The following is a 22,288-nucleotide window of genomic DNA, read 5'->3' on the forward strand; positions in this document are numbered from 1 at the left end:
CTGTAATCACTTGTTTCCCACCAGGTGGCATTGGAATTCTTACACTTTTGCCAGAACTCTTCACGATCGCCCACTAAGATGTAGGGAGGCTGGGTGGGTTTCCACTTTAACAGTAGTTAAGTATCTAAATACATAATTACATCCAAATAATTAACCTTATAAAAATTTTCATTATTTTGATTGCTTGACTTACAGAATTTCTTATTTGGAATTAATCTTATTTACTGTTAAAGATACATGGTAATAGATGACTACCACACTGAATGAGGATGGTGGGTTAAAGCAGCCAGAGAAGCAATTGTTCAGCCAAGTAAATTAAAATCTTTTTAATGAAGGGAAAAACCTTCTCAACATTCCTGCATGCTGTGTGATCCTCACTGGCAAGTACTGTCACCAGATATTGGAACCCCAACAGGGTGTAAGGCCCTCGTAAAGAGACTTGTCAGAGGATCCTTACAGGTAAAAAGGACTGGTATTTCAGAGAGTAATAGTGACTCCTGTGCCAGAGTCAAAAGCCCATAACTGACAGTCCAAAACTAAACACAATTACCACCTTCATATATGAAGTTGTGCTCCTATACATAAATGTATGCCTTCATGCTCCCAAAATTCAACAGCGAGATTTCTTAACAACTAACAATAAGATAGAAAGCAAGGTTACTATCACATTCGATTTGTGTGCCCCCCATTACAGCAATAGAACTAAGGCTTTACACCTCAAGCTAAATTCGAACATTTCATAAATAGTACAACGAAGTAAAGACAGTTACTTCTCCCCTGAGCTGCATGACAACCTTCTCTAGCAAAAGGTTTAAAGGAAATAAAGATGTGCTTACGGTACAGAAGCCATGATATTACAGTGGCACCTAGAGATACGAAATTAATCCGTTCCGAGGCGGCTTTCGTATCATGAGCGTTTCGTATCTTGAACTGCATTTTACATGTAAAATGGCTAATCCGTTCCAAGCCCTACAAAAACACCCCAGTAAATTTTATAATAAAGCTAAATTGACCAATAAACAATGAAATACTACAACAATTTAGACCATTCAATACCTAACTTAATACGTACTAGTACTAATATGTATGTACCTGTAAATAAAGTGTATTAAGTGTACATGGTATACAAGAAATACTGTACGTACATACGTATGTATGTAGTAAAATGTGGAACCTTACCTTTCAAGTGAGGGGGCTATCTCCAAAAGTGCAACCAGATGGAGGAGGACTCAAACAGGCAGAAAACTTCTTATAGTAAGTACACTTAACTTTATGAAACACTGAACAAGTGTCAGGAAACATGAACTAAACTTTACGAAACACATTAACAAAACTGTAACACTTAACTTTACATAAACTTCAAATAAAATTTTCTCTTTTTCTTTTTTTTATTTTTACATTTTTTTATTTTTTTATACTTTACGGTTTTTTTTACAAAATTTCAATTTCTTCACCACTTTCAACTTTGTTTTTTTGTTGTATCAATTGGATCTTCCTTTTTGCTTACTCCTGCTAGTACTAAAGGCCTCTTTAAAAAATAACGATCTAAGGAAGATTGCTTCTGCCTGCTTTTCACAATGCTCCTGAAACGACTCAGGCAAACGTCATTGAGCTGCACAAGCATACGACCTATGTAAGCCTTTTCGGGGTGTCTCTATTCTACAAATGATTGCACCTTGTGAAAAGCAGCTAGAGCATCCTTAATTTCTGCCGCTGTCATAGGGTCGTCGTCCTCCTCCTCACTGCTGCTAGAGAACTCTTCTTGAACGACATTATGTTGCATGGCCTCCAACTCCTTCAGGTCATCCGTCGTAAGCTCCTCTTGGTGCTCCTCGAGAAGGTCATTGATGTCGTCCTCGTCGACATCCAGCCCCATGGACTTGCCGAGTGCAACGATCTCATCAAGACCTGGTTGCAAAACAGTTTCAGGATCTTCAACTGTTCCTGAATCTGCAGCACTAGCTTCGCCCACGTCGAATGCCTCGAAGTCTCAGGCGGATACGGCATCATGCCAGAGTTTCGTTCACAAAGAATTCAAGGTTCGCCTCGAAACCTTCTGCCAAGCTTGATCAATGAGTCGGATGCATATCACAACATCGAAATGCTCCTTCCAAAATTCACGCAAGGTGAGGTTTGTGGTATCGGTGATGTCAAAACATCTCTTGAAAAGATGTTTTGTATACAGCTTCTTGAAGTTCAATATCACTTGCTGGTCCATGGGCTGGAGGAGAGGGGTGGTGTTAGGCAGAAGATAAAGAACCTTGATAAACGAATACTCCGCTAGGATATCTTCCTCTAGGCCAGGAGGGTGAGCAGGCGCATTGTCCAACAACAGCAGACATTTCAGAGGGAGGCGCTTCTCTTCCAACTGTCGGGCCGAAACAGATTTACCCACTCTGTGAACAAAAAGTCTCGTTACCCAGGCTTTCGCATAAGCCCTCCACATCACCAGAAGCTTCTCCTTTAGCACTTTGTGGGCCTTGAAGGCTCGAGGAGTCTCCGAATGATACACAAGTAGGGGCTTCACCTTGCAATCCCCACTGGCGTTCGAACAAAGTGCGAGCGTAAGCCTGTCTTTCATAGGCTTATGCCCAGGTAGCTCCTTCTCTTCCTCCGTGATGTACGTCCGACGAGGCATTTTTTCCAAAAATGGCCAGTCTCATCACAGTTGACGACTTGCTGAGAACTGTAGCCTTCCCTGATTGTCATCTTGTCGAACGTCTTAATAAAGGCTTCAGCCGCTTTCGTGTCCGAGCTGGCCGCCTCCCCATGTCACACCACCGAATGGATGCCAGTCCGTTTACAGAATTTTTCGAACCACTCATGAGAAGTCTTGAACTCTGGGGTTGGCGTCGATGTCCCTTCTCCTCCGTCGTCTTCAGCCTGGGCAATCAAATCGCCAAAAATAGCGCTGGCCTTGTGGCAGATTACCGTCTCGGTTATCGTATCGCCAGCGATTTCTTTGTCTTTTATCCAGACAAGAAGCAGCCGTTCCATCTCATCGTGCACGTGCCTCCTCTTGCTAGACAAAATAGTCACACCCTTGTAAGGTGTAGCTGCTTTGATGGCATCCTTCTGCTTAAGGATGGTGCCTATTGATCACGGATTTTGGCCATATTCCTTGCCAATCACACTCAATTGCATGCCAGCTTCATACTATTTTATTATCTCCATTTTTGTCTTCAAAGAAAGCATCCTCTTCTTTCCTACTTCAACTTTCTAAGGACCCATGACTACGTATATACTGTACGTAATTAAGTTATGTAGTACGTATACATATGAAGTAAAGTTCTCACACAACACGATAAAGTAGTACTACGACGAAATCACTAACGAATTTACGTTAAAAAACGAAATCGTATAGAACGAATGAATTCTGCATGCTTACGATACCGATGATGCCGCCAAGTGGCCGAAAAAGCACGCCGCTACGTACGATGCATGATATATTATATATACTATATATATATATATATATATATATATATATATATATATATATATATATATATATATATATATATATATATATATCTAATTACGAAAAAACACCGAGTTCGACAGTGATTTGTAAGGTCAGAATCAGTATAAACTTATAGCCTCGCTGTTAGCCGAATCTGTAACGTCAATGTTGTCCTGATTTCGTGCCTGCCCGCTGGACGGTGGTTCGATCCCAATGATTGGGGGACGATATTATTATCAACTAAAAAAATTCCCCTGCAGTATATATATGAAAATATATCAATTCCGAGGTAGAGCGAATTGGCTATAAAGTGTTTATTTGTAGCTTGAATGATTTATATGAATCACGGTGATGTGATAATTATTCATATATATATATATATATATATATATATATTATATCTATATATATATATATATATATATAATATATATATATATATATATATTATATATATAAGTATATATATATATATATATATATACAGTGGACCCCCCGTATTCGCGTTCTCCAGATTCGCGGACTCACACACTCGCGGATTTCTCTCGGGAACGTTTCCCTGCATTATTCGCGGAAAATTCGAGCATTCGCTGTATTTTTCTATGATAAATATCCACAAATTCCTGTTTTTTATGAATTTCATCATAAAATGCACTTTTTGTGGTAAAACTATTAAAAAAACCATGTAGGAAAATTTTTTTTTTTGTGGGTTTTCTTGAGTTTTAACTAACAAAATAGGCTGTTTTTAGCATTTTTATAGGGGTTCTAACTAGTTCACGGGGGGGGGTCTGGTACGCATCCCCCCTCCCCCCGCGAATATGGGGGGACCACTGTATATATATATATATATATATATATATATATAATCTATATATATATATATATATATATATATATATATATATATATATATATATAAAAATCATAAAATCCATGGTTTATTGTAAGGAGAAACGTTTCGTACATAATCTCAGTGCATCAACAGTCTGTAAAACTAAAACAATCTCATTAAAAATATTATAAAAGACAGTAACATTAAAAAACAAAAAAATATACAAAAAAATAAAAAATTTAATCATAAATTTTACTTAAAAGAAAAAAAAGACAAGAATTGTGTATATAGTACAAGATAGACCCAGTGCCTAACAACCTGTTGAGTGAAGGAGGAAGAACGAATGACCAAGACTGCAGGCCCACCCGAGACTTCAATTATGCTAGATATAGAGGAGCAGCAGATACGTTGGAGTTTAAGGACAAAACCAGCTGTTAATGTATAAAGACTCAAGCTTGGTGAGGTAGTTACTGTGGCTTGTAACACCAACAACAACAAAATTTTTCTTATCAACTTAAATCCGGAATATGGACGCACGGTTCCTAATATTAGAGAATTCTGGGGTTTAATAATTCTCTGTCCCGTTCTGAAACTATATCCCATGTGACTGCAATATCTCATCTGCAACAACCTTCGGCAAGAACCAACATAAATACCACAACATCCCGGGCACTCAAATTTTTGGGACCAGCTCGAAGAGTAAAGGACAGCCCTGTAAACCAAATTGTAAATGAAGTTTAATTTAAAATTCTTAAAACATGAACTATAAAAACTATTGGCAAGTACCATGTACGATTTTTTCCTATACACTGACGTGGTAAATTCACCATTATCTCTACTGACACTAATGTCTCAGAAAGGCAGAGAGTTGTTACTTTCATTTTCTATAGTAAATTTTTATATTCTGATGTTGTTTATTGATATGATCTAAGAACACCTCATTTTACCAAGGATTTTTTTATGTGTAAGCCCACATACTATAGACGGTATGTCAATGACACTTTTGTGTTATTCAAAGAACCTTTGAATAACATTTTGTTCATTGTTGGGATACTTTTATTTGCCAAAATCCAGTAACCTCTTAACTCAGCCTGTACCTTATCCTGAATATTTTCTCCTCTCCCTTTAGTATGTTGAGTTTCTGCTGGTTTGTCTCCCAACAATCCCTCTTTTCACTCAACACCTACCTACATGTATGTCTCCCTCCTCTTTTTCCATGGCTATCTCTTTCCTATTTCAAGCTTGTCCCTTTGTCTGATCTTGAAGTGTTTTTAGTACACCATGTCTCATATCCTTTCCCTAATGTCAGTCTTAATCCTTCTAGTATTTTGTGACTTGAAAAAAGTGCCATCAGGGCACTGCCCAACAATTCAACAATCATTGCAACCTGTACTGTGAAGTATTACCTTCATTATTCCCTATTTTTCATCCATTCTCTTTGGCCTCTTTCCACCTAGCTGTCTACCTCAATTTTGTCTTGCTCCATATTTCACTTAACTTTACCAATTACTACATTTTATACAGTGGATTTCATCTTACCTTCTGGGTAACATTTTCTACTAATGAATGGCTTAAAGCAACTGCAGCAAACCAATTGGACACAGGATCAGGAGAAAATAAACCACTGCAAAGAAGCTGTCCTGCTGTTACCGAATTAGCTGGAAAAAATAATTATGAATTAGTTAAATCTTTCTGCAAGACACTCCTTAAACATTCAAATTGTTAAACAAATCTTTGAGAGCTAACTTAGTAGTATATCAAACATTGAACATTTTAGTACTCTTAGTTTTGAAGAAGTAATCTTACAAAAAATACATTAATCTAGTCATAATCTAGAGCTTCACCTACATGTTAAATACCACTCATGCATTATTCTATCTAAAAATATTCAAGCAATGTGTGAGTATTCACTTTTAGCCTTGATGTATTTGTACCACATACATAATATGTACTGTATAATAAATGATAACAAATACAAAACCTTTAACATGTTTTCATTTTTAATCAATATAATAATAGGAAAATTAAGAGAAAATTTGCAATAAGTCACAGAATACAAACAAGTTCAAAAATAGTATGAGAAGTCATTGGTCTCATAATTTGAATAAAAAGAACAGTGAACTCAGGTTTTAATGTCTCATCATAAAATTATTGCTATCAAGCCCATACACAATCATCAATCTGTATATTATCAGTGTTTTGACAAAATGATACCATGTAAGTCCCATTATTAAGATGGGTTTTGAGGTAATTAACAAGTATACTATTGTATAATTGGGTATTACATAGCACAAGAGTATCATGCATTCTTGTATCTAAAATAAATCTTTAATGTGCAGTGCTTGGAGGTCAGTTTCTAAATCAGTTGGACAATTCTTCCTAAGTATATCAAAAAATAAAAAAATATCTGTATAGCCTTCCCAATATGTAATACAGTAACGCCTCAACTTGGCAGACCTCATCAGGTTTCTGCACTCATCAGCACATTATAATGATCATATCTGTACACGACCACTTTAAATGTGACACATTTTTAGATAAATCTCTAAACAATAGTGCTATGTGTATAGTACAGATCTGTTTAGGCTATGAACAAGAGCAGATGAGAAGGCCCACTTATTCACAAAAGTGCAGAAATAAAAAAAAAAGTGGAAATGCAAAACCTCTAAAAACACTTATAATTGCTTAAAACTGCCAAATACTAAGTAACCCTTAAACTAAAAGGCATATAATTGCCTATTTTAACAGTTCATTGCCTAATTTTAATTAAAAAAAAAGTGAATGAGTGACAATTTAAGAGATACGGCCCATAGAAAAATTTACGAATTGGTGAAGATTCCAGCAGAAACATGAACAATATGTTCCACAAAAGTCGACAACAAAGTGCAGTGCAAAAAAGTGGGGTAGCAATGTACATAAGTATCATTGAATATTTTGAGGCACCCGAGTGTACTTGAGTACCAGAGTAAATAGAAGCAAATGAACCCACAGATAAAAGACAAAAAAGCCAGGGCAGTACAGGCAGTCCTCAGAGGTTCCATTCCTTTGGCGCAATGCAAGCCAAAAAAATTGCGCAACCAGAGACATTAGCGAAAATCTTAAGAAAACCTTACTTTTAATCCTTTGGGTGTAATGAAAATGACATAACCTGCATTTTGATTGAGGGTTTCATGAAAAATCCTCATCAATTTACCATTCTGCCATTTTGGAGGCATAATAAAGTTCCAGTCTTCCATTGGACTGGCAACATAACCCCTTAAAATGCGCTGTGACCATGGAAATAATTTTTTATGAATTTATTTGAAGAGCGACATAACCTCAGAACTACGTACAATAAAAGCCCCCAGATTCGCAGGCTTGCAATTTACAGAATCACTGATTCCCCAATTTCTCTATGGAACGTACACACACGATTTGCAGAAAATTTGCACATTTGCAGTATTTTTCACTGAGAAATATTCACTCATTACTGTATTTTCATGACTGAATGCACTTTTTGTGATAAAGCTATTAAAATACTAAGGTATATAAGTATTTGTAGAGGGTTTTAGGCATTCATAGATTTTAGCTGTTCGCAGGGGGGTGTGGCACACATCCCCACGAATCTAGGGGGTTTACTGTAAGCAGAGTCTGATGTCACCCAGGGACTGCCTGCACACTGGAAAAGAGCAATATGAATGGAATGGCAAGTATGCAGACTCATGTACAAGAAGGAAGCAGAAGCAGCAGGGGCAAAACCTTAATGAGCAGAAATTCAAAAGCATATATTCGAGTAGGTTAAGGTATGTATGTATTGTTGCACTACACAGCATGACCACAAGTGGACCACAAAAAGAAACAATACAGAGGCCATGGTCATCCCCTTCACAGGAAAATCAACTGCATCAAGGAACTGGTCCTGAAGCAAAGATGAAACACACTCATCTTCAGCCTAAGAAAGAAATAATCATTGGAAGAGTGATAAGGTAAACCAAATTAAAAAAGCACTGCAGGAGTAGCTGCAGTAGAAAGCCAAACAGAACATTCTATAAGAGCAGCAGACAACAATAGCAGCAGATACAGCCAGCAACAAAACCGGCATCGCCCCGCCAGGCCTGGCTCGGAGATATCATGCTCTTCTTGCCCTGAAGGTGGCCCACTTACAAACAACCAGTAGATAGTTTCAATGGTTCGAATGGGAGGAGGGACATTACGGTAATCATGCAAAGAAATGCAATAATGAACGAAATATATATGGAAAAAGAGAGAGAGAGAGAGAGAGAGAAAATGGAGTGCGAGGAAAGGTAACAAAAGAAATGTATACCGTGTATGGTGAGAGAGAGAGAGAGAGAGAGAGAGAGAGAGAGAGAGAGAGAGAGAGAGAGAGAGAGAGAGAGAGAGAGAGATGAGTGGTGGGAGGTACAAAAGAGAGAAAATGGAGGGTTGTGATGAAATTAGGTTACAAAAGGAACCATGCATACTGTGTATGGAGAGAGAAGAGAGAGCGATGAGATGGAAAGTGATCGAGACGAAGGGGAGGCGAGAGAGAGAGAGAGGAGCGAGGCGAGTGAGAGAAAGAGAGAGATAGAGAGAGAGAGAGAGAGTAGAGAGAGAGATACAGGAAGTACAAAAAAATGCATGTGAGGTGAGAGAGAGAGAGAGAGAGAGAGAGAGAGAGAGAGAGAGAGAGAGAGAGAGAAAATGGAGTGCGAGGAAAGGTAACAAAAGAAAAGCACACAGTGTATGGAGAGAGAGAGAGAGGAACGGAGAGAGAGGAGAGAGAGAGAGAGAGAGAGAGAGAGAGAGAGGAACGGTAACAAAAGAAATGCATACAGTGTATGGAGAGAGAGAGCTATTATTTCTGTTTGGTTATTAATTTGATGGATATATCTGAGACTTTCTGCTTTAAGAAATATGTAATCATAAATTTTTTGGAAAATTTATGAAATCATATCACATTGTATTGTTTTAAATCGTTATCATATTTTCTATATAAAAAAAGCCTTAAATATTGTTGGAACTGACTATTCATATTAATATTATTCAGATGGAAATATCCTTGTTTTTCATTATCCCATACGCAGCTCTCTCTCTCTCTCTCTCTCTCTCTCTATCACCTGGATCCACTATTTGATTAATGGAAAGTTTGATTTGTTATTTGAAAGTGGCCAAGGATCACAAAACTGTAAATGGCTACACTACCTACTTGTGCTTGGCTGCATCTGTTTTTGCCCTAGATTGACCTATATTACCAATAATAAACAAATCTGGTCACAAAGATGTTACACACCTGGTTTTGTAGCCGTGGGTTGTACGAGTCATCAAAGCATAAATTTTGCAAGGGTATTATTTCATTATAATTAATCTATGCTATAAACACATTACTGGATATGCTAATCTAGCACTGCAGGATTTGTATTTATGGCATAACTTAGTTGAGTTACCAGTATTTGAGTGTGATGGGCCACTTGGCTCCGTCCCTGGCAACCATCTTGGCTACTTATAGAAAGTATTTTAATTTGCTATAATTCTTATATTATATTATAGTTATTATATTGTTTTTGAAACTCTTGGTGAAAATAAATTATGTGAAATGAAATGTAGTGAATGTATGCATCGGTGCATTAACCCTTAAACGCCGACTGGACGTATTTTACATCGACATTTTTTGTCTCTCGGGTGCCGACTGGACTTATTTTACGTCGACATACAAAAGTTTTTTTAAAAATTCGCGGAAAAATACTTTTAGGCCTACCAGCCGAAAACTCTTGAATCACGCGCCTTGGGGGATGCTGGGAGTTCACGGATCGCGTGGGTTGTTTTGTTTGTACAATCGTTACGCAGGCGCGCAAGCGCGAATTTCTTTCTTGCCGCACTAAAAAGTATCTGTGACACATCTCAGAAATTATTTCGTCACTTTGACATAATTTTTTTACCATTTTAAATTACCCGTTACATGGAGTATTATATATGAAAATGTGCGCATTTTTATGTAGAACACAACGAAAAAATACTCATGATTGTAGCTTTTATCAGTTTTGAAATATTTTCATATAAATAACGATAAGTGCCAAAATTTCAACCTTCGGTCTACTTTGACTCTACCGAAATGGTCGAAAAACGCAATTGTAAGCTAAAACTCTTATATTTAAGTAATATTCAATCATTTACCTTAATTTTGCAACTAATTGGAAGTCTCTAGCACAATATTTCGATTTATGGTGAATTTATGAAAAAACTTTTTCCTTACGTCCGCGCGGTAACTCTTCCGAAAAAAATCATACATGCAATTGTGGTAATGTTTGCACCATTTTAAATTAGCCGTTACATAAAGTTTTATATATGAAAATGTGCGCAATTTCATGTAAAATATAACAAAAAATAATTGAAGGTTGTAGCTTTTCTCATTTTTGAAATATTTGCATATAAATCACGATAAATAGAAAAAAAACCACGTTCGGTCAACTTTGACTCTCCCGAAATGGTCAAAAAACGCAATTGTAAGCTAAAAATCTTACAGTCTAGTAATATTCAGTCCTTTATCTTCATTTTGAAACAAATTCGAAGTTTCTAGCACAATATTTATATTTATGGTGAATTTAAAAAAAAAACTTTCCTTCCCTCCGCGCGCGGATTCTCCGCCACAAATCTCCGAAATTTGTACGTCCCATTCTCGGAATATTTGCTCCGTTTCATATTAGGCATTTCATAGAGTTTTATATATGAAAATATGCGCAATTTTATGTAGAATAAAACGAAAAATATTTGAAAGATGTAGCTTTTCTTGTTTCCGAAATAATTGCATATAAAAAAATGTATATATAAAAAATTCGACATTCGGTCAACTTCAACTCGTCAGATATGGTCGAAAACTGCATTTGTAAGCTAATATTCTTATAGTATAGTAATATTCAATCATTTGTCTTCATTCTGAAAGAAATTGGAAGTATCTAGGACAATATTTAGATTTATGGTGAATTTTTGAAAAAAATATTTGTTTACGTCCGTGCGTTACGAATTCATGCATTATTTTGCCATAATATTTTCTCTGTGTTGCTTTTATCGTTTTACAATGTGTTATATACCAAAATGATTGCAATTTAGTGTACATTACAACGAAAAAAAGTAACTTGTTACCTTTAACCGTTTTGCGCACAGCGTGATTTGAATATATGAAATTTCGTTTTTGCGCTATCATATATCGCATTATTTATATATGATAATGATCATTTTTTTCATTTCTGATGGTTGCATACTAAACTTCAGGCAATGACAAAAAAAGGAGCCAAAAATGAACTCTTAATCTTGAAAACTAAGCGTGCTGTGATTTTTTGAAAAAAATATTTTTTCTGCTTCCGCGCTCACTCTGAAACACCTCTGGCACACGGGAGACATTTTTTTTTTTTACCGCTTCGGCGTTTAAGGGTTAATATAATGATGGTGGGGTATAAAGGATGTAGGTGTTGCAAAACAGTATACTATTAACATATTATTTAGTGTATCAAATTATTGGGTGACAGTCTAGACCTGGGCAGATCGGTCATGTCTTAGCTAACCCCTTACCCCCACCCCCTGGCTCACGCTTGCTCACTCACTCCGCCTTTATTTGTCGCTTCAGCACTGCAGCGGTTTATGTCCAACACACCTTGCCAGTGTTCCCCCTCCAAACTATTCAAGAAACTCATTACTTTCGATATCTCTTGTTCATTCCGTCTTTTACATATCCATGTTTTTATTTTTGGTAATATTTCTGGTAATGAAATAATTGTAAACATTTGAAAAATATAATGGTGTATGAAATACTGTCACCTCAGTATTATTTTACCTTCCAAAAAACATCCACCAGAATGATCTCATAATAACTGTAAGACCTTGAAACCCTGAACATGAGGAGGTGCGGGGATAGAAGGAAATACCAAGGTGAGGGTTAAAGGTGATGGGGGACAGGTGACATTGGGTGACCTTAATGTAAGGCTTGATGGGGTTCGTTTATCAACATTTATAAGGTGGTGATAGTAATGCCTTTACTGATAACAGTTAATATCAATGGCTCTAACTCGCCATGGCGACTGGTACATAGCATTAGTATAGGGTTACTGAGATCATCTTTGTATATCTGGTTAATGACAGTTACTATCGTTTACCTTATGGATCCTGGTTTTCCTTGTTTACTTTATGAATCCTGGGTTTTCCACGAGGTAATGTGTCACACACAGCCATGGACGATCTGTATAACACCAGTGGTCTTGACAGTCTTGTTTGCAGCCTTTGTGGAGGTTTATTTGGTAATTACGATTATCTACACTTAGGTAAGTCTTAGTCGTGGTCGTTGTGTTTATCTCTATGTTTGGAATTATTGTTGTAACATATAATGTTGTGCACTATAATCTATATATTATATAATTATCTACGGCGATGTTTGTAGGGATGGCAGCAGCAAACGAAGACAACTCTTTTGAGCATATACCTCAAAGGCTGCAAACACACAACTTTCAAGACCACTGGCGTTATACAGATTGTCCATGGCTGTGTGGGGCACGTTATCTCATGGGAAAAAAAGGTCTAAAGACTGTCACCCAATAATTTGAAATGCTTAAATGATATGTTAATATTATACAGTTTTGCAACACCTACATCCTTTATATCCCACCATCATTACATTAATGCATTGATGCACACATTCACTGCATTTCACTTCACATTTATTTTCACCAAGAATTTTGAAAACAATATAATAAATATAATATAAGAAATATAGCAAATTAAAATACTTTCTATAAGTAGCCAAGATGGTTGCCAGGGACGGAGCCAAGTGCCCCATCACACTCAAATACTGGTAACTCAACTAAGTTATGCCATAAATACAAATCCTGTAGTGCTAGATTAGCATATCCAGTAATGTGTTCTTAGCATAGATTAATTAGTATAATAAAATAATACCCTTGCAAAATTGATGCTTTGATGACTCATACAACCCATGGCTACAAATCTGGGTGTGTAACATCTTTGTGACCAGATTTGTATATTATTGGTAATAGTACAGGTAATTATAAGTCCAGTCAATCTAGAGCAAAAACAGATGCAGCCAAGCACAAGTTGGTAGTGTAGCCATTTACAGTTTTGTGATCCTTGGCCGCATTCAAATAACATATCAAACATTTACTATTATTCAAAAAGTGGATCCGGGTGATATGAGAGAGAGACGAGAGATGAGGATATAGAGGAGAGAGACGAGAGAGAGAGAGACGATTGACGAGAGGAGTCAAGAGAGAGATAGAGAGAGAGGAGACGAGACGAGAGAGATGAGAGGAGAGAGAGAAGAATACAGCTGCTTATAGAATAATGAAAAAGAAGGATATTTCCATCTGAATAATATTAATATGAATAGTCAGTTCCAACACTATTTAAGGCTTTTTTTATATAGAAAATATGATAAGGATTTAAAACAATATGATGTGATAAGATTTCATAACAATTATTTCCCAAAAAATATACGATAACATATTTCTTAAAGCAGGTCTCATATATATCCATCAGATTAATAACTAAACAGGAATAAAAGCTTGTTCTCTCTCTCTCTCTCTCTCTCTCTCTCTCTCTCTCATCTCTCTCTCTCTCTCTCCCTCTCTCTCTCTCTCTCTCTCTCCCCATACACTGTATGCATTTCTGTCATTACAATTTCTCTCTCTCTCTCTATATATATATATATATTTCATTCATTATTGCATTTCTTTGCCTGATTACTGCAATTTCCCTCCTCCTCCCATTCGAACCATTCTTAACTATGTACTGGTTGTTTGAACGTGGGCCACCTTCAGGGCAAGAAGGGCATGATCTCTCCGAGCCAGGCTTGGCTGGGCGACGCCGGTTTTGTTTCTAGCTGTACATCCTAGGGATAACCTGAAGAATGTCAGGAATGACACATCTATGGGAAAGAGAATTCCTCGGGTGAGTAAACTGTACAAGTAAAGGGATGAGAAGGTCTATGCTGCTTAATATGATCACTCTTGACACTAGGCAGAAGAGGAAGCCCCATCAGATGATACTCTAAAGATTTGAGAGACACAGTCACAGAGCAACAGAAGTAGAATCCTACAATGGCTTTGTATAGCAGAAACTTGATTTTACTGGCATGCCACTGGGTATATAATACCACTGACTCAAAAGACCAATCCTTACACAGGACACTCTTTCAATCAAGAGGATACTGTTGACCCAACACTAAGGACATTATAAGTGAGGGTCCATAGCTAAAGGCAACATTAATGTACTTTACAACTTATTATTCTTCCCTATTTACAGTAAACTGGGGCATGATTATTACATAATAATGACCCAAAGGTAATCACTTGGGTAGTAAAAGTAAAATTACTAACAATAAATAATGACACAAGGGCAATCACTAGGGTAATAAAAGTACAAAAAATTAATAACAAAATAAAAAATATGAAAAATTAAGTATAAATTCACTTTAAATGAACCCATTAAATACAACAAAAACACGAAATTACCACATCAAAAACCTAATAGAGAACCAAAGGCAACTGCTGCAGCAACAAGAGAAAGGGCAAAACATGATTAAACAAACCACCCCAATAAGAATTTGGCAAAGGATCATCTATACCACCAAATTACATTCAGCAAACAGAACCTGAACTTGAGTTACATACTAAAAAGAACTACAGAAACTCAAAAATTGCCAAATTTTACTATATATCACTACCTTAAAGCTATGACACTGGAACTGAAAAAATGGAACATTTGCAATAATTAAGAGGTAATGTGTCAGTTACCATCATAAGGGCAAAAGTAAGTTAATAACTCACACAATAATGGTCATCACAATAAAATGAGTACAGGAAGTTCCCTGTTAATGGCTGGGGGTTTCGTTCCCAGCTGAGCGCAGATGACCAAAAATCACGGATAACCGAAAATCACTGATAATTATGGTAATAATTGGCATTTATGAAATGGTAAGTGCCAATAATCCACTTATCAGCACCGATAAACCTCTTACCAATGCCGATAAACCACTTACCAATGCCAATAAACCACTTACAGAAGACGGAAATCACTTACTGTCACAAAAAATCTGGTTAACGGCGTCATTAGCCAAGTGGCGTAAAACCTGAATGCAAGCAACCAACACTGCCAATAGGCTAGGACTACCTGTAAAATGACCAAACTTGAATGATTAATGTAAACTGGTCATCTACAAATGGCAGAGCACAAAACCAGCAAAAACACAAGGTTGGTCTTGAGAAGGCCAACACCACATCCAAAATGCTATTGAGGCACAAAAAGGAATGATGCAGGCAAATTTGGATTGGGGTTTCTTCCTCCAATCTCCTAAGTAGAAGAGTTTCAGTTGCTTTTATTTATGATCAATGGGTCTGTTATAACAAATATTTACTGTAATGCACAAGAACACATGTACAGGGTTTTCCCAAAAGAGTTGTATAGTATATAGATCATTCAAAACAAATATGACCTAATGAAAATTAATGAAAAACATTGCAAGTGTTGGTGAACTGAATAATAACAAATGTATCTGAAATACATGATAATAAATATAGAGATGTTTATTCATTTCTAATGTAATTACAGAATAATAAAAAGTGAAAAGTGGATAGCAACAACACATATAAATGACAGATAGACAACTGTTTCGCCAACACTTTCCCCACAAATGAATACCACTTTAGAAACTAATACAGTGGAACCCGGGTTTTCATACATAATCCATTCCGGAACGTCCCATGAAGTCTGAAATGTATGAAAACAAAAACAATAATTCCTATACCGAATAATGAAAATTAAATTATTGCGTTCCAGACCCCCAAAATTATTAACAAAAAATTCATTTTATATGGAATAAACAGTTTCACACACAGAAAACAATGCGAAATAAATATGAATAATAAACATTTAACATCACTCTTATCTTTATGGACGACTCGTTAGTGTATGGAAGACAGACAAAAGGGGAGAAGGAGGTGAGGTTATTGTTTGGAAAGAGAATCCCCCTCCAGAAGGATTTCAGGTATCAAGGACCTATCTGGGGTTACTTCCCCTCTTAGGTTTTTACTGGAGCTAGAACCAGCTTGAGTGTCACTGGACCCCAGTCGCACAACAAACTGTCCAGAGATAAAGGATTTTGACGTAGGAAAAATCTATTTCTGGGCGATGGGTTCGTGTCGCCCTGTGAAATAATCCTTAAGTTCATTATTTCTAAGGTAAATAACCTAATAAATACCAGAGAAAAAATAAATTCAAGATGATGTCAGTATAACTGACTCGCTCACTCTATAAAAGAAGTGTCGGTATGGTAACAGGGGTGAGTGAGACCACTACCACGAGCCTTTTGCCATTTAGAACTACCCACATCAAAATCCCCACCTGAGAGAACCGATCCAAAGGTGAATGCATCTGCTACTATTACTAATACCCACGCCACGAGGGCTGCAGCGCCTCTAGTGGTCATCCTTTTCTCAAGATGTTCATCTTGGGCTGCAGGGTGGGAAATGATGGGGGGGGGGGGTTTCACAGGGCGACACAAACCCATCGCCCAGAAATAGATTTTTCCTACGTCAAAATCCCTTTTCTGGGCTCAGTTCGTGTCGCCCTGTGAAATAGTACCAGAGAAACAGTACAAGATGATAATAAAGGGTCTCAATGAAACTATAAAATAAAATAAAAGTATAATATAAGTGAATCAAAAGTTATGATACAAGATTACAATATAAGGGTACTTAAAATTAGCTTAATATAGTAATAACAGGTAAAGCAGAGCTTAATAATATGGTATCAAAACAAAATTGACAGAAGATTCACTAAATCTAAATTAATATATGTACAACATAGACAAAAGTTAATGTGTTCTGCTCTAGCATAAAAATAAGGGTAGAAACACTGAAGCACATTTATATGCCAGATTATGTGGGTGTCCCTAGCAAAAAAATAAGGGACATTCCAACAATATGTCATCATAGCAGCTAAGGCTAGAGGACCATGTAGAGCTTAACGGTAGGGTAAGACATGTTAGACAAGATAGGTAGAAAGGAAGGACCTGGATCTTCAACTACGACTACTGTGCAGAGTCAGGGGAAACTCTGTTTCCCGCTGGCCACTGCTGAAATTTAAGGATTCCAAGGACTTTAGGTAATGACGCTTGAAGACTGTCGGTGATTTCCATCCAGCATATTTCTTAAGATCATCAAAATTCATATGTTGGAAATAATTAATAGAGGTAGCTACTGCCCTGATATCATGTGCTTTTGGGAATGATTCAGGATTGGCTTGCTTAACCCTTAAACGCCGGAGCGGTAAATAAAAAAATGACTCCCGTATGCCGGAGGGGTTTGAGAGTGAGCGCGTAAGCGGAAAAAATATTTTTTTCAAAAAATCACAGCGCGCTTAGTTTTCAAGATTAAGAGTTCATTTTTGGCTCCTTTTTTTGTCATTGCTTGAAGTTTAGTATGCAACCATCAGAAATGAAAAAAAATTATCATTATCAATATATAAATAATGCGATATATGATAGCGCAAAAACGAAATTTCATATATAATTGTATTCAAATCGCGCTGTGCGCCCAAAACGGTTGAATGTAACAAGTTACTTTTTTTTTCGTTGTAATGTGCACTAAATTGCGATAATTTTGATATATAACACATTGTAAAACGATAAAAGCAACACAGAGAAAATATTATCACAAAATAATACATGAATTCGTAACGCGCTTACGTAAACACATATTTTTTTCAAAAAATTCACCATAAATCTAAATATTGTAATAGAGACTTCCAATATGTTTTCAGAATGAAGACAAATGATTGAATATTACTATACTGTAAGAATATTAGCTTACAAATGCAGTTTTCGACCATATCTGACGAGCTAAAGTTGACCGAATGTCGAATTTTTTATATATATATTTTTTATATGCAATTATTTCGGAAATAAGAAAAGCTACAACTTTCAAATATTTTTCGTTTTATTCTACATGAAATTGCGCACATTTTCATATATAAAACTCTATGAAATGCCTAATATGAAACGGAGCAAATATTCCGAGAATGGGACTTACACATTCGGAGATTTGTGGCGGAGAATCCGCGCGCGGAGGGAAGGAAAGTTTTTTTAAAAATTCACCATAAATTTAAATATTGTGCTAGAGACTTCGAATTTGTTTCACGATTAAGATAAATGACTGAATATTACTAGACTGTAAGAGTTTTATCTTACAATTGCGTTTTTCGACCATTTCGGTAGAGTCAAATTTGATCCGAACGTGTTTTTTTTTGGTTTTTTTTCTATTTATCGTGATTTATATGCAAATATTTCGAAAATGAGAATAGCTACAACCTTCAACTATTTATTATTGTATTATACATGAAATTGCGCACATTTTCATATATAAAACGTTATGTAACGGCTAATTTAAAATGGTGCAAACATTACCACAATCGCACGTATGATTTTTTTTCGGAAGAGTTACGCGCGGACGTAAAGAAAATGTTATTTTTTTCATAAATTCACCATAAATCGAATATTGTGCTAGAGACCTTCCAATTTAATTTGTTTGCAAAATGAAGTTAAATGCTTGAATATTACTAGAATATAGGCCTTTTAGCTTACAATTTCGTTTTTCCTCGACCATTTATTCGGTAGAGTCAAAATTGACCGAAGGTTGAAAATTGTCACTTATCATTTTTTATATGAAAATATTTCGAAATTGATAAAAGGAGCTACAACCATGGGTTGTTTTTAGTTGTATTGTGCATGAAATTGCGCACATTTTCATATATAAAACTTTATGTAACGGCCTAATTTAAAATGGTGCAAACATTACCACAATCGCATGTATGATTATTTTCGGAAGAGTTACCCGCGCGGACGTAGGAAAAAGTTTTCATAAATTCACCATAAATCGAAATATTGTGCTAGAGACTTCCAATTAGTTGCAAAATTAAGTTAAATGATTGAATATTACTAAAATATAAGAGTTTTAGCTTACAATTGCGTTTTTCGACCATTTCGGTAGAGTCAAAGTTGACCGAAGGTTGAAATTTTGGCACTTATCGTTATTTATATGAAAATATCTTAAAAACTGATAAAAGCTACAATCATGAGAATTATTTTTTTGTTGTATTCTACATAAAAATGTGCACATTTTCATATATAATACTCTATGTAACACGGATGCAATTTTAAAAATGGTACAAAAATTATGTCCCAAAGTGACGAAATAATTTAATTTCAGAGATGTGTCACAGATACTTTTTAGTGCGGCAAGAAAGAAATTCGCGCTTGCGCGCCTGCGTAACGATTGTCAAAACAACAACAACTGATCCGTGAACTCCAGCATCCCCAAGGCGCGTGATTCAAGAGTTTTGCGGCTGGTAGGCCTAAAAGTATTTTTCCGCGAATTTTAAAAAAAACTTTTGTATGTCGACGTAAAATACGTCCAGTCGGCACCCCGAGAGACAAAAAATGTCGACGTAAAATACGTCCAGTCGGCGTTTAAGGGTTAATGAAGTAAAGAATCTGCTGCCTGATTCCTTTTACTGATAAGGTGCCACCTCTTTCTCTCATAAAGAGAGGACCTCATGATCTAGAGGATGTCCAAGACAGAAAGGTTCTTAAGGTCATTACTGGACAGAGAGAGGGATCTTGGGTAAGAGGAATGACTTTCCAAGGTGCCCACCTTGCTAAAGGATCCTCATTTTTAGCTAAAAAACTGCGATCAGGAGAAAGCAAAACTTCTCCTGAAGGGAGAAATTCCACATGTCCCGTATCTCTGGATGGAGTCGACAGTTCTGAGATTCTGGCCCCTGAGGCCAAGCTTAGTAAAAATAGCGTCTTTCTAAGTAACATTATAAATGTACAAGAAGAGTTGTCAGTGTCCGAAGCTAGTTTGAGGACGTCATTTAAAAACCATAAAACTGATGTAGGTCTCTCAGAAGGTCTAAGTCTAGCACAGGCTTTGGGAATAGACGTAAAGTAAGATTCTGTTAAGTCTATTTGAAAACCCAACTGAAAGATTTTCTTCAAAGCTGACTTATTAGTGGTAATGTGCTAGCTGCTAAACCTTTCTCAAATAAGGACCTGAAGAAGGATATAGCTAAGTTAACAGTCATGGTTGTAGTGTTTGTTTCCCTCAGGAAAGATGCTAACTTTTTGACAGCAGAATCATATTGCCTCATTGTTGATTCCCTCTTATCTGATTCTAGGAAAAGGTTATTCAGGGGATCAATATCTGCATCTTTTTTAGCCGCAAACTTCATGAAGTCCATAAAGTTAGGGTCTTGAGAATTCCTGAGGAAGCGAACACAGTCTTCATTTGTACTGATTGAGACAGTTTGGGATTGGGAATCCGTCGAGGTCGGAGACCCAATTCCAGTAGTAAGGGGTACCAGTTGCTCTTTGGCCAATCCGGAGCTACAAGAGCTACTTGTCCCTTGAAAGTCCTGAGTTTGTTCAGAACTTTCAAGAGAAAATTCACTGGAGGAAAGATGTTTCTCCACTGATTCCAGTCTATGGACAAGGCGTCCGTGGCATAGGCCAGAGGGTCCAGGTTGGGGGCCACATAGCAAGGGAGCTTGTGGTTTGCTTGTGAGGCGAATAGATCTACTTGGAGACCTGGAACACTCCGGCGTATCCACTGGAACGACTTGTTGTCCAGAGACCACTCTGATTCCAGAGGAACTGAACAGGACAAGGCGTCCGCTATCACATTCCTTACCCCTGCTAAATGGGTGGATGATAGATGCCATTTGTACCTGTTTGCTAAGGAGAAAACGACTATCATGACATGGTTCACATGTTTGGATTTGGATCCCCCTCCGTTGATGCAGTGAACTACTACTGCGCTGTCCAAAACCAGCTTTAGATGAGACTTCTTCGGGGGAAGGAGCTTCTTTAGGGTAAGAAATACTGCCATTGCTTCCAGAACGTTTATGTGGAGCTGGCGGAACTGAGTAGACCAAGTCCCCTGAACTTTTTGAACTGAGAGTATCCTCCCCAACCTGTTAGGGAGGCGTCTGTGTGAATAGTTAACGCCGGAGGAGGATATTGAAGGGGAACTGACTTGGACAGATTCTTTACCTTCGCCCATGGACGAAGTTGGTTGTGAAGGACTTGCGGAATCACTGACAACTTGTCTCGAGATTTGACATTTGCTCTTGAGCGCCAAACTCGATTTATATCTTTCAATCTTGCCTTCAGAAGGACGTACGTCACTGAGGCAAACTGGAGGGAACCTAGGATTCTTTCCTGGTTTCTCCTCGAAGCTTGCTTGTTGTTGAGGAATTGCCTCACTGACTTGGCTATTTCTTTTCTTTTGACCACCGGAATTGACAGATTGTGAGAGGATAAGTCCCATTGGATGCCTAGCCACTGAAAACGAATCTCCGGAGTGAATCTGGATTTCGTTTTGTTTATTTGGAACCCCAGATGTTCCAGGAATTGAATTACCTTGTCTGTGGCTCTGCGGCATTCCTCGACGGTTGGTGCCCAAATCAGCCATCGTCGAGGTACGCTACTACCATTATCCCTTGTGATCTCAGTTGTTGAACTCCTACTTCCTTCCGCTATTTTCGTGAATACCCTGGGGGCTACATTCAGTCCGAAGGGCATCACTTTGAAAGAGAATGCCTGGTCTCCTAGCTTGAAACCTAGGTATGGGCGGAAGTGTCTCACGATAGGGATATGATAGTATGCGTCTGTAAGATTGATAGAGGTGGTGACGGCCCCACGGGGAAGTAAGGTCCGTACCTGCGAGATGGTCAGCATTTTGAACTTGTCGCAACGAATGAAAAAGTTTAGCTGGGACAAGTCTAAGATTATTCTTCTTTTTGAAGAGCCTTTCTTTGGCACGCTGAACAAGCGCCCTTGAAATTTTTAGATGCCTGACTCTCGACACAACTCCTTTCTGAAGGAGCTCCTCTGCATAATCTGCCAATTCCTTTGATGGTAGTTGAAGAAATGATTTGGTTGGTGGAGGATTTTTGAT

The 22,288-nt window shown here is 37.2% G+C and overlaps 1 protein-coding gene across 4 annotated transcripts in view; it reads right to left on the bottom strand.

Moving 5' to 3' along the window:
- The window catches only part of LOC135205584 (general vesicular transport factor p115-like), a 489,349-nt gene that overhangs the window by 122,901 nt on the left and 344,160 nt on the right, over positions 1-22,288 (bottom strand). For all 4 annotated transcript variants that reach the window (XM_064236360.1, XM_064236368.1, XM_064236352.1 and 1 more), the window contains one exon: positions 5,835-5,953. In XM_064236360.1, the coding sequence (XP_064092430.1) occupies positions 5,835-5,953 (119 nt within the window). The remainder of the gene's footprint in view (positions 1-5,834; positions 5,954-22,288) is intronic.

Source organism: Macrobrachium nipponense, chromosome 11 (genome assembly GCF_015104395.2).
Source record: "Macrobrachium nipponense isolate FS-2020 chromosome 11, ASM1510439v2, whole genome shotgun sequence".
Lineage (NCBI taxonomy): Eukaryota > Metazoa > Arthropoda > Malacostraca > Decapoda > Palaemonidae > Macrobrachium > Macrobrachium nipponense.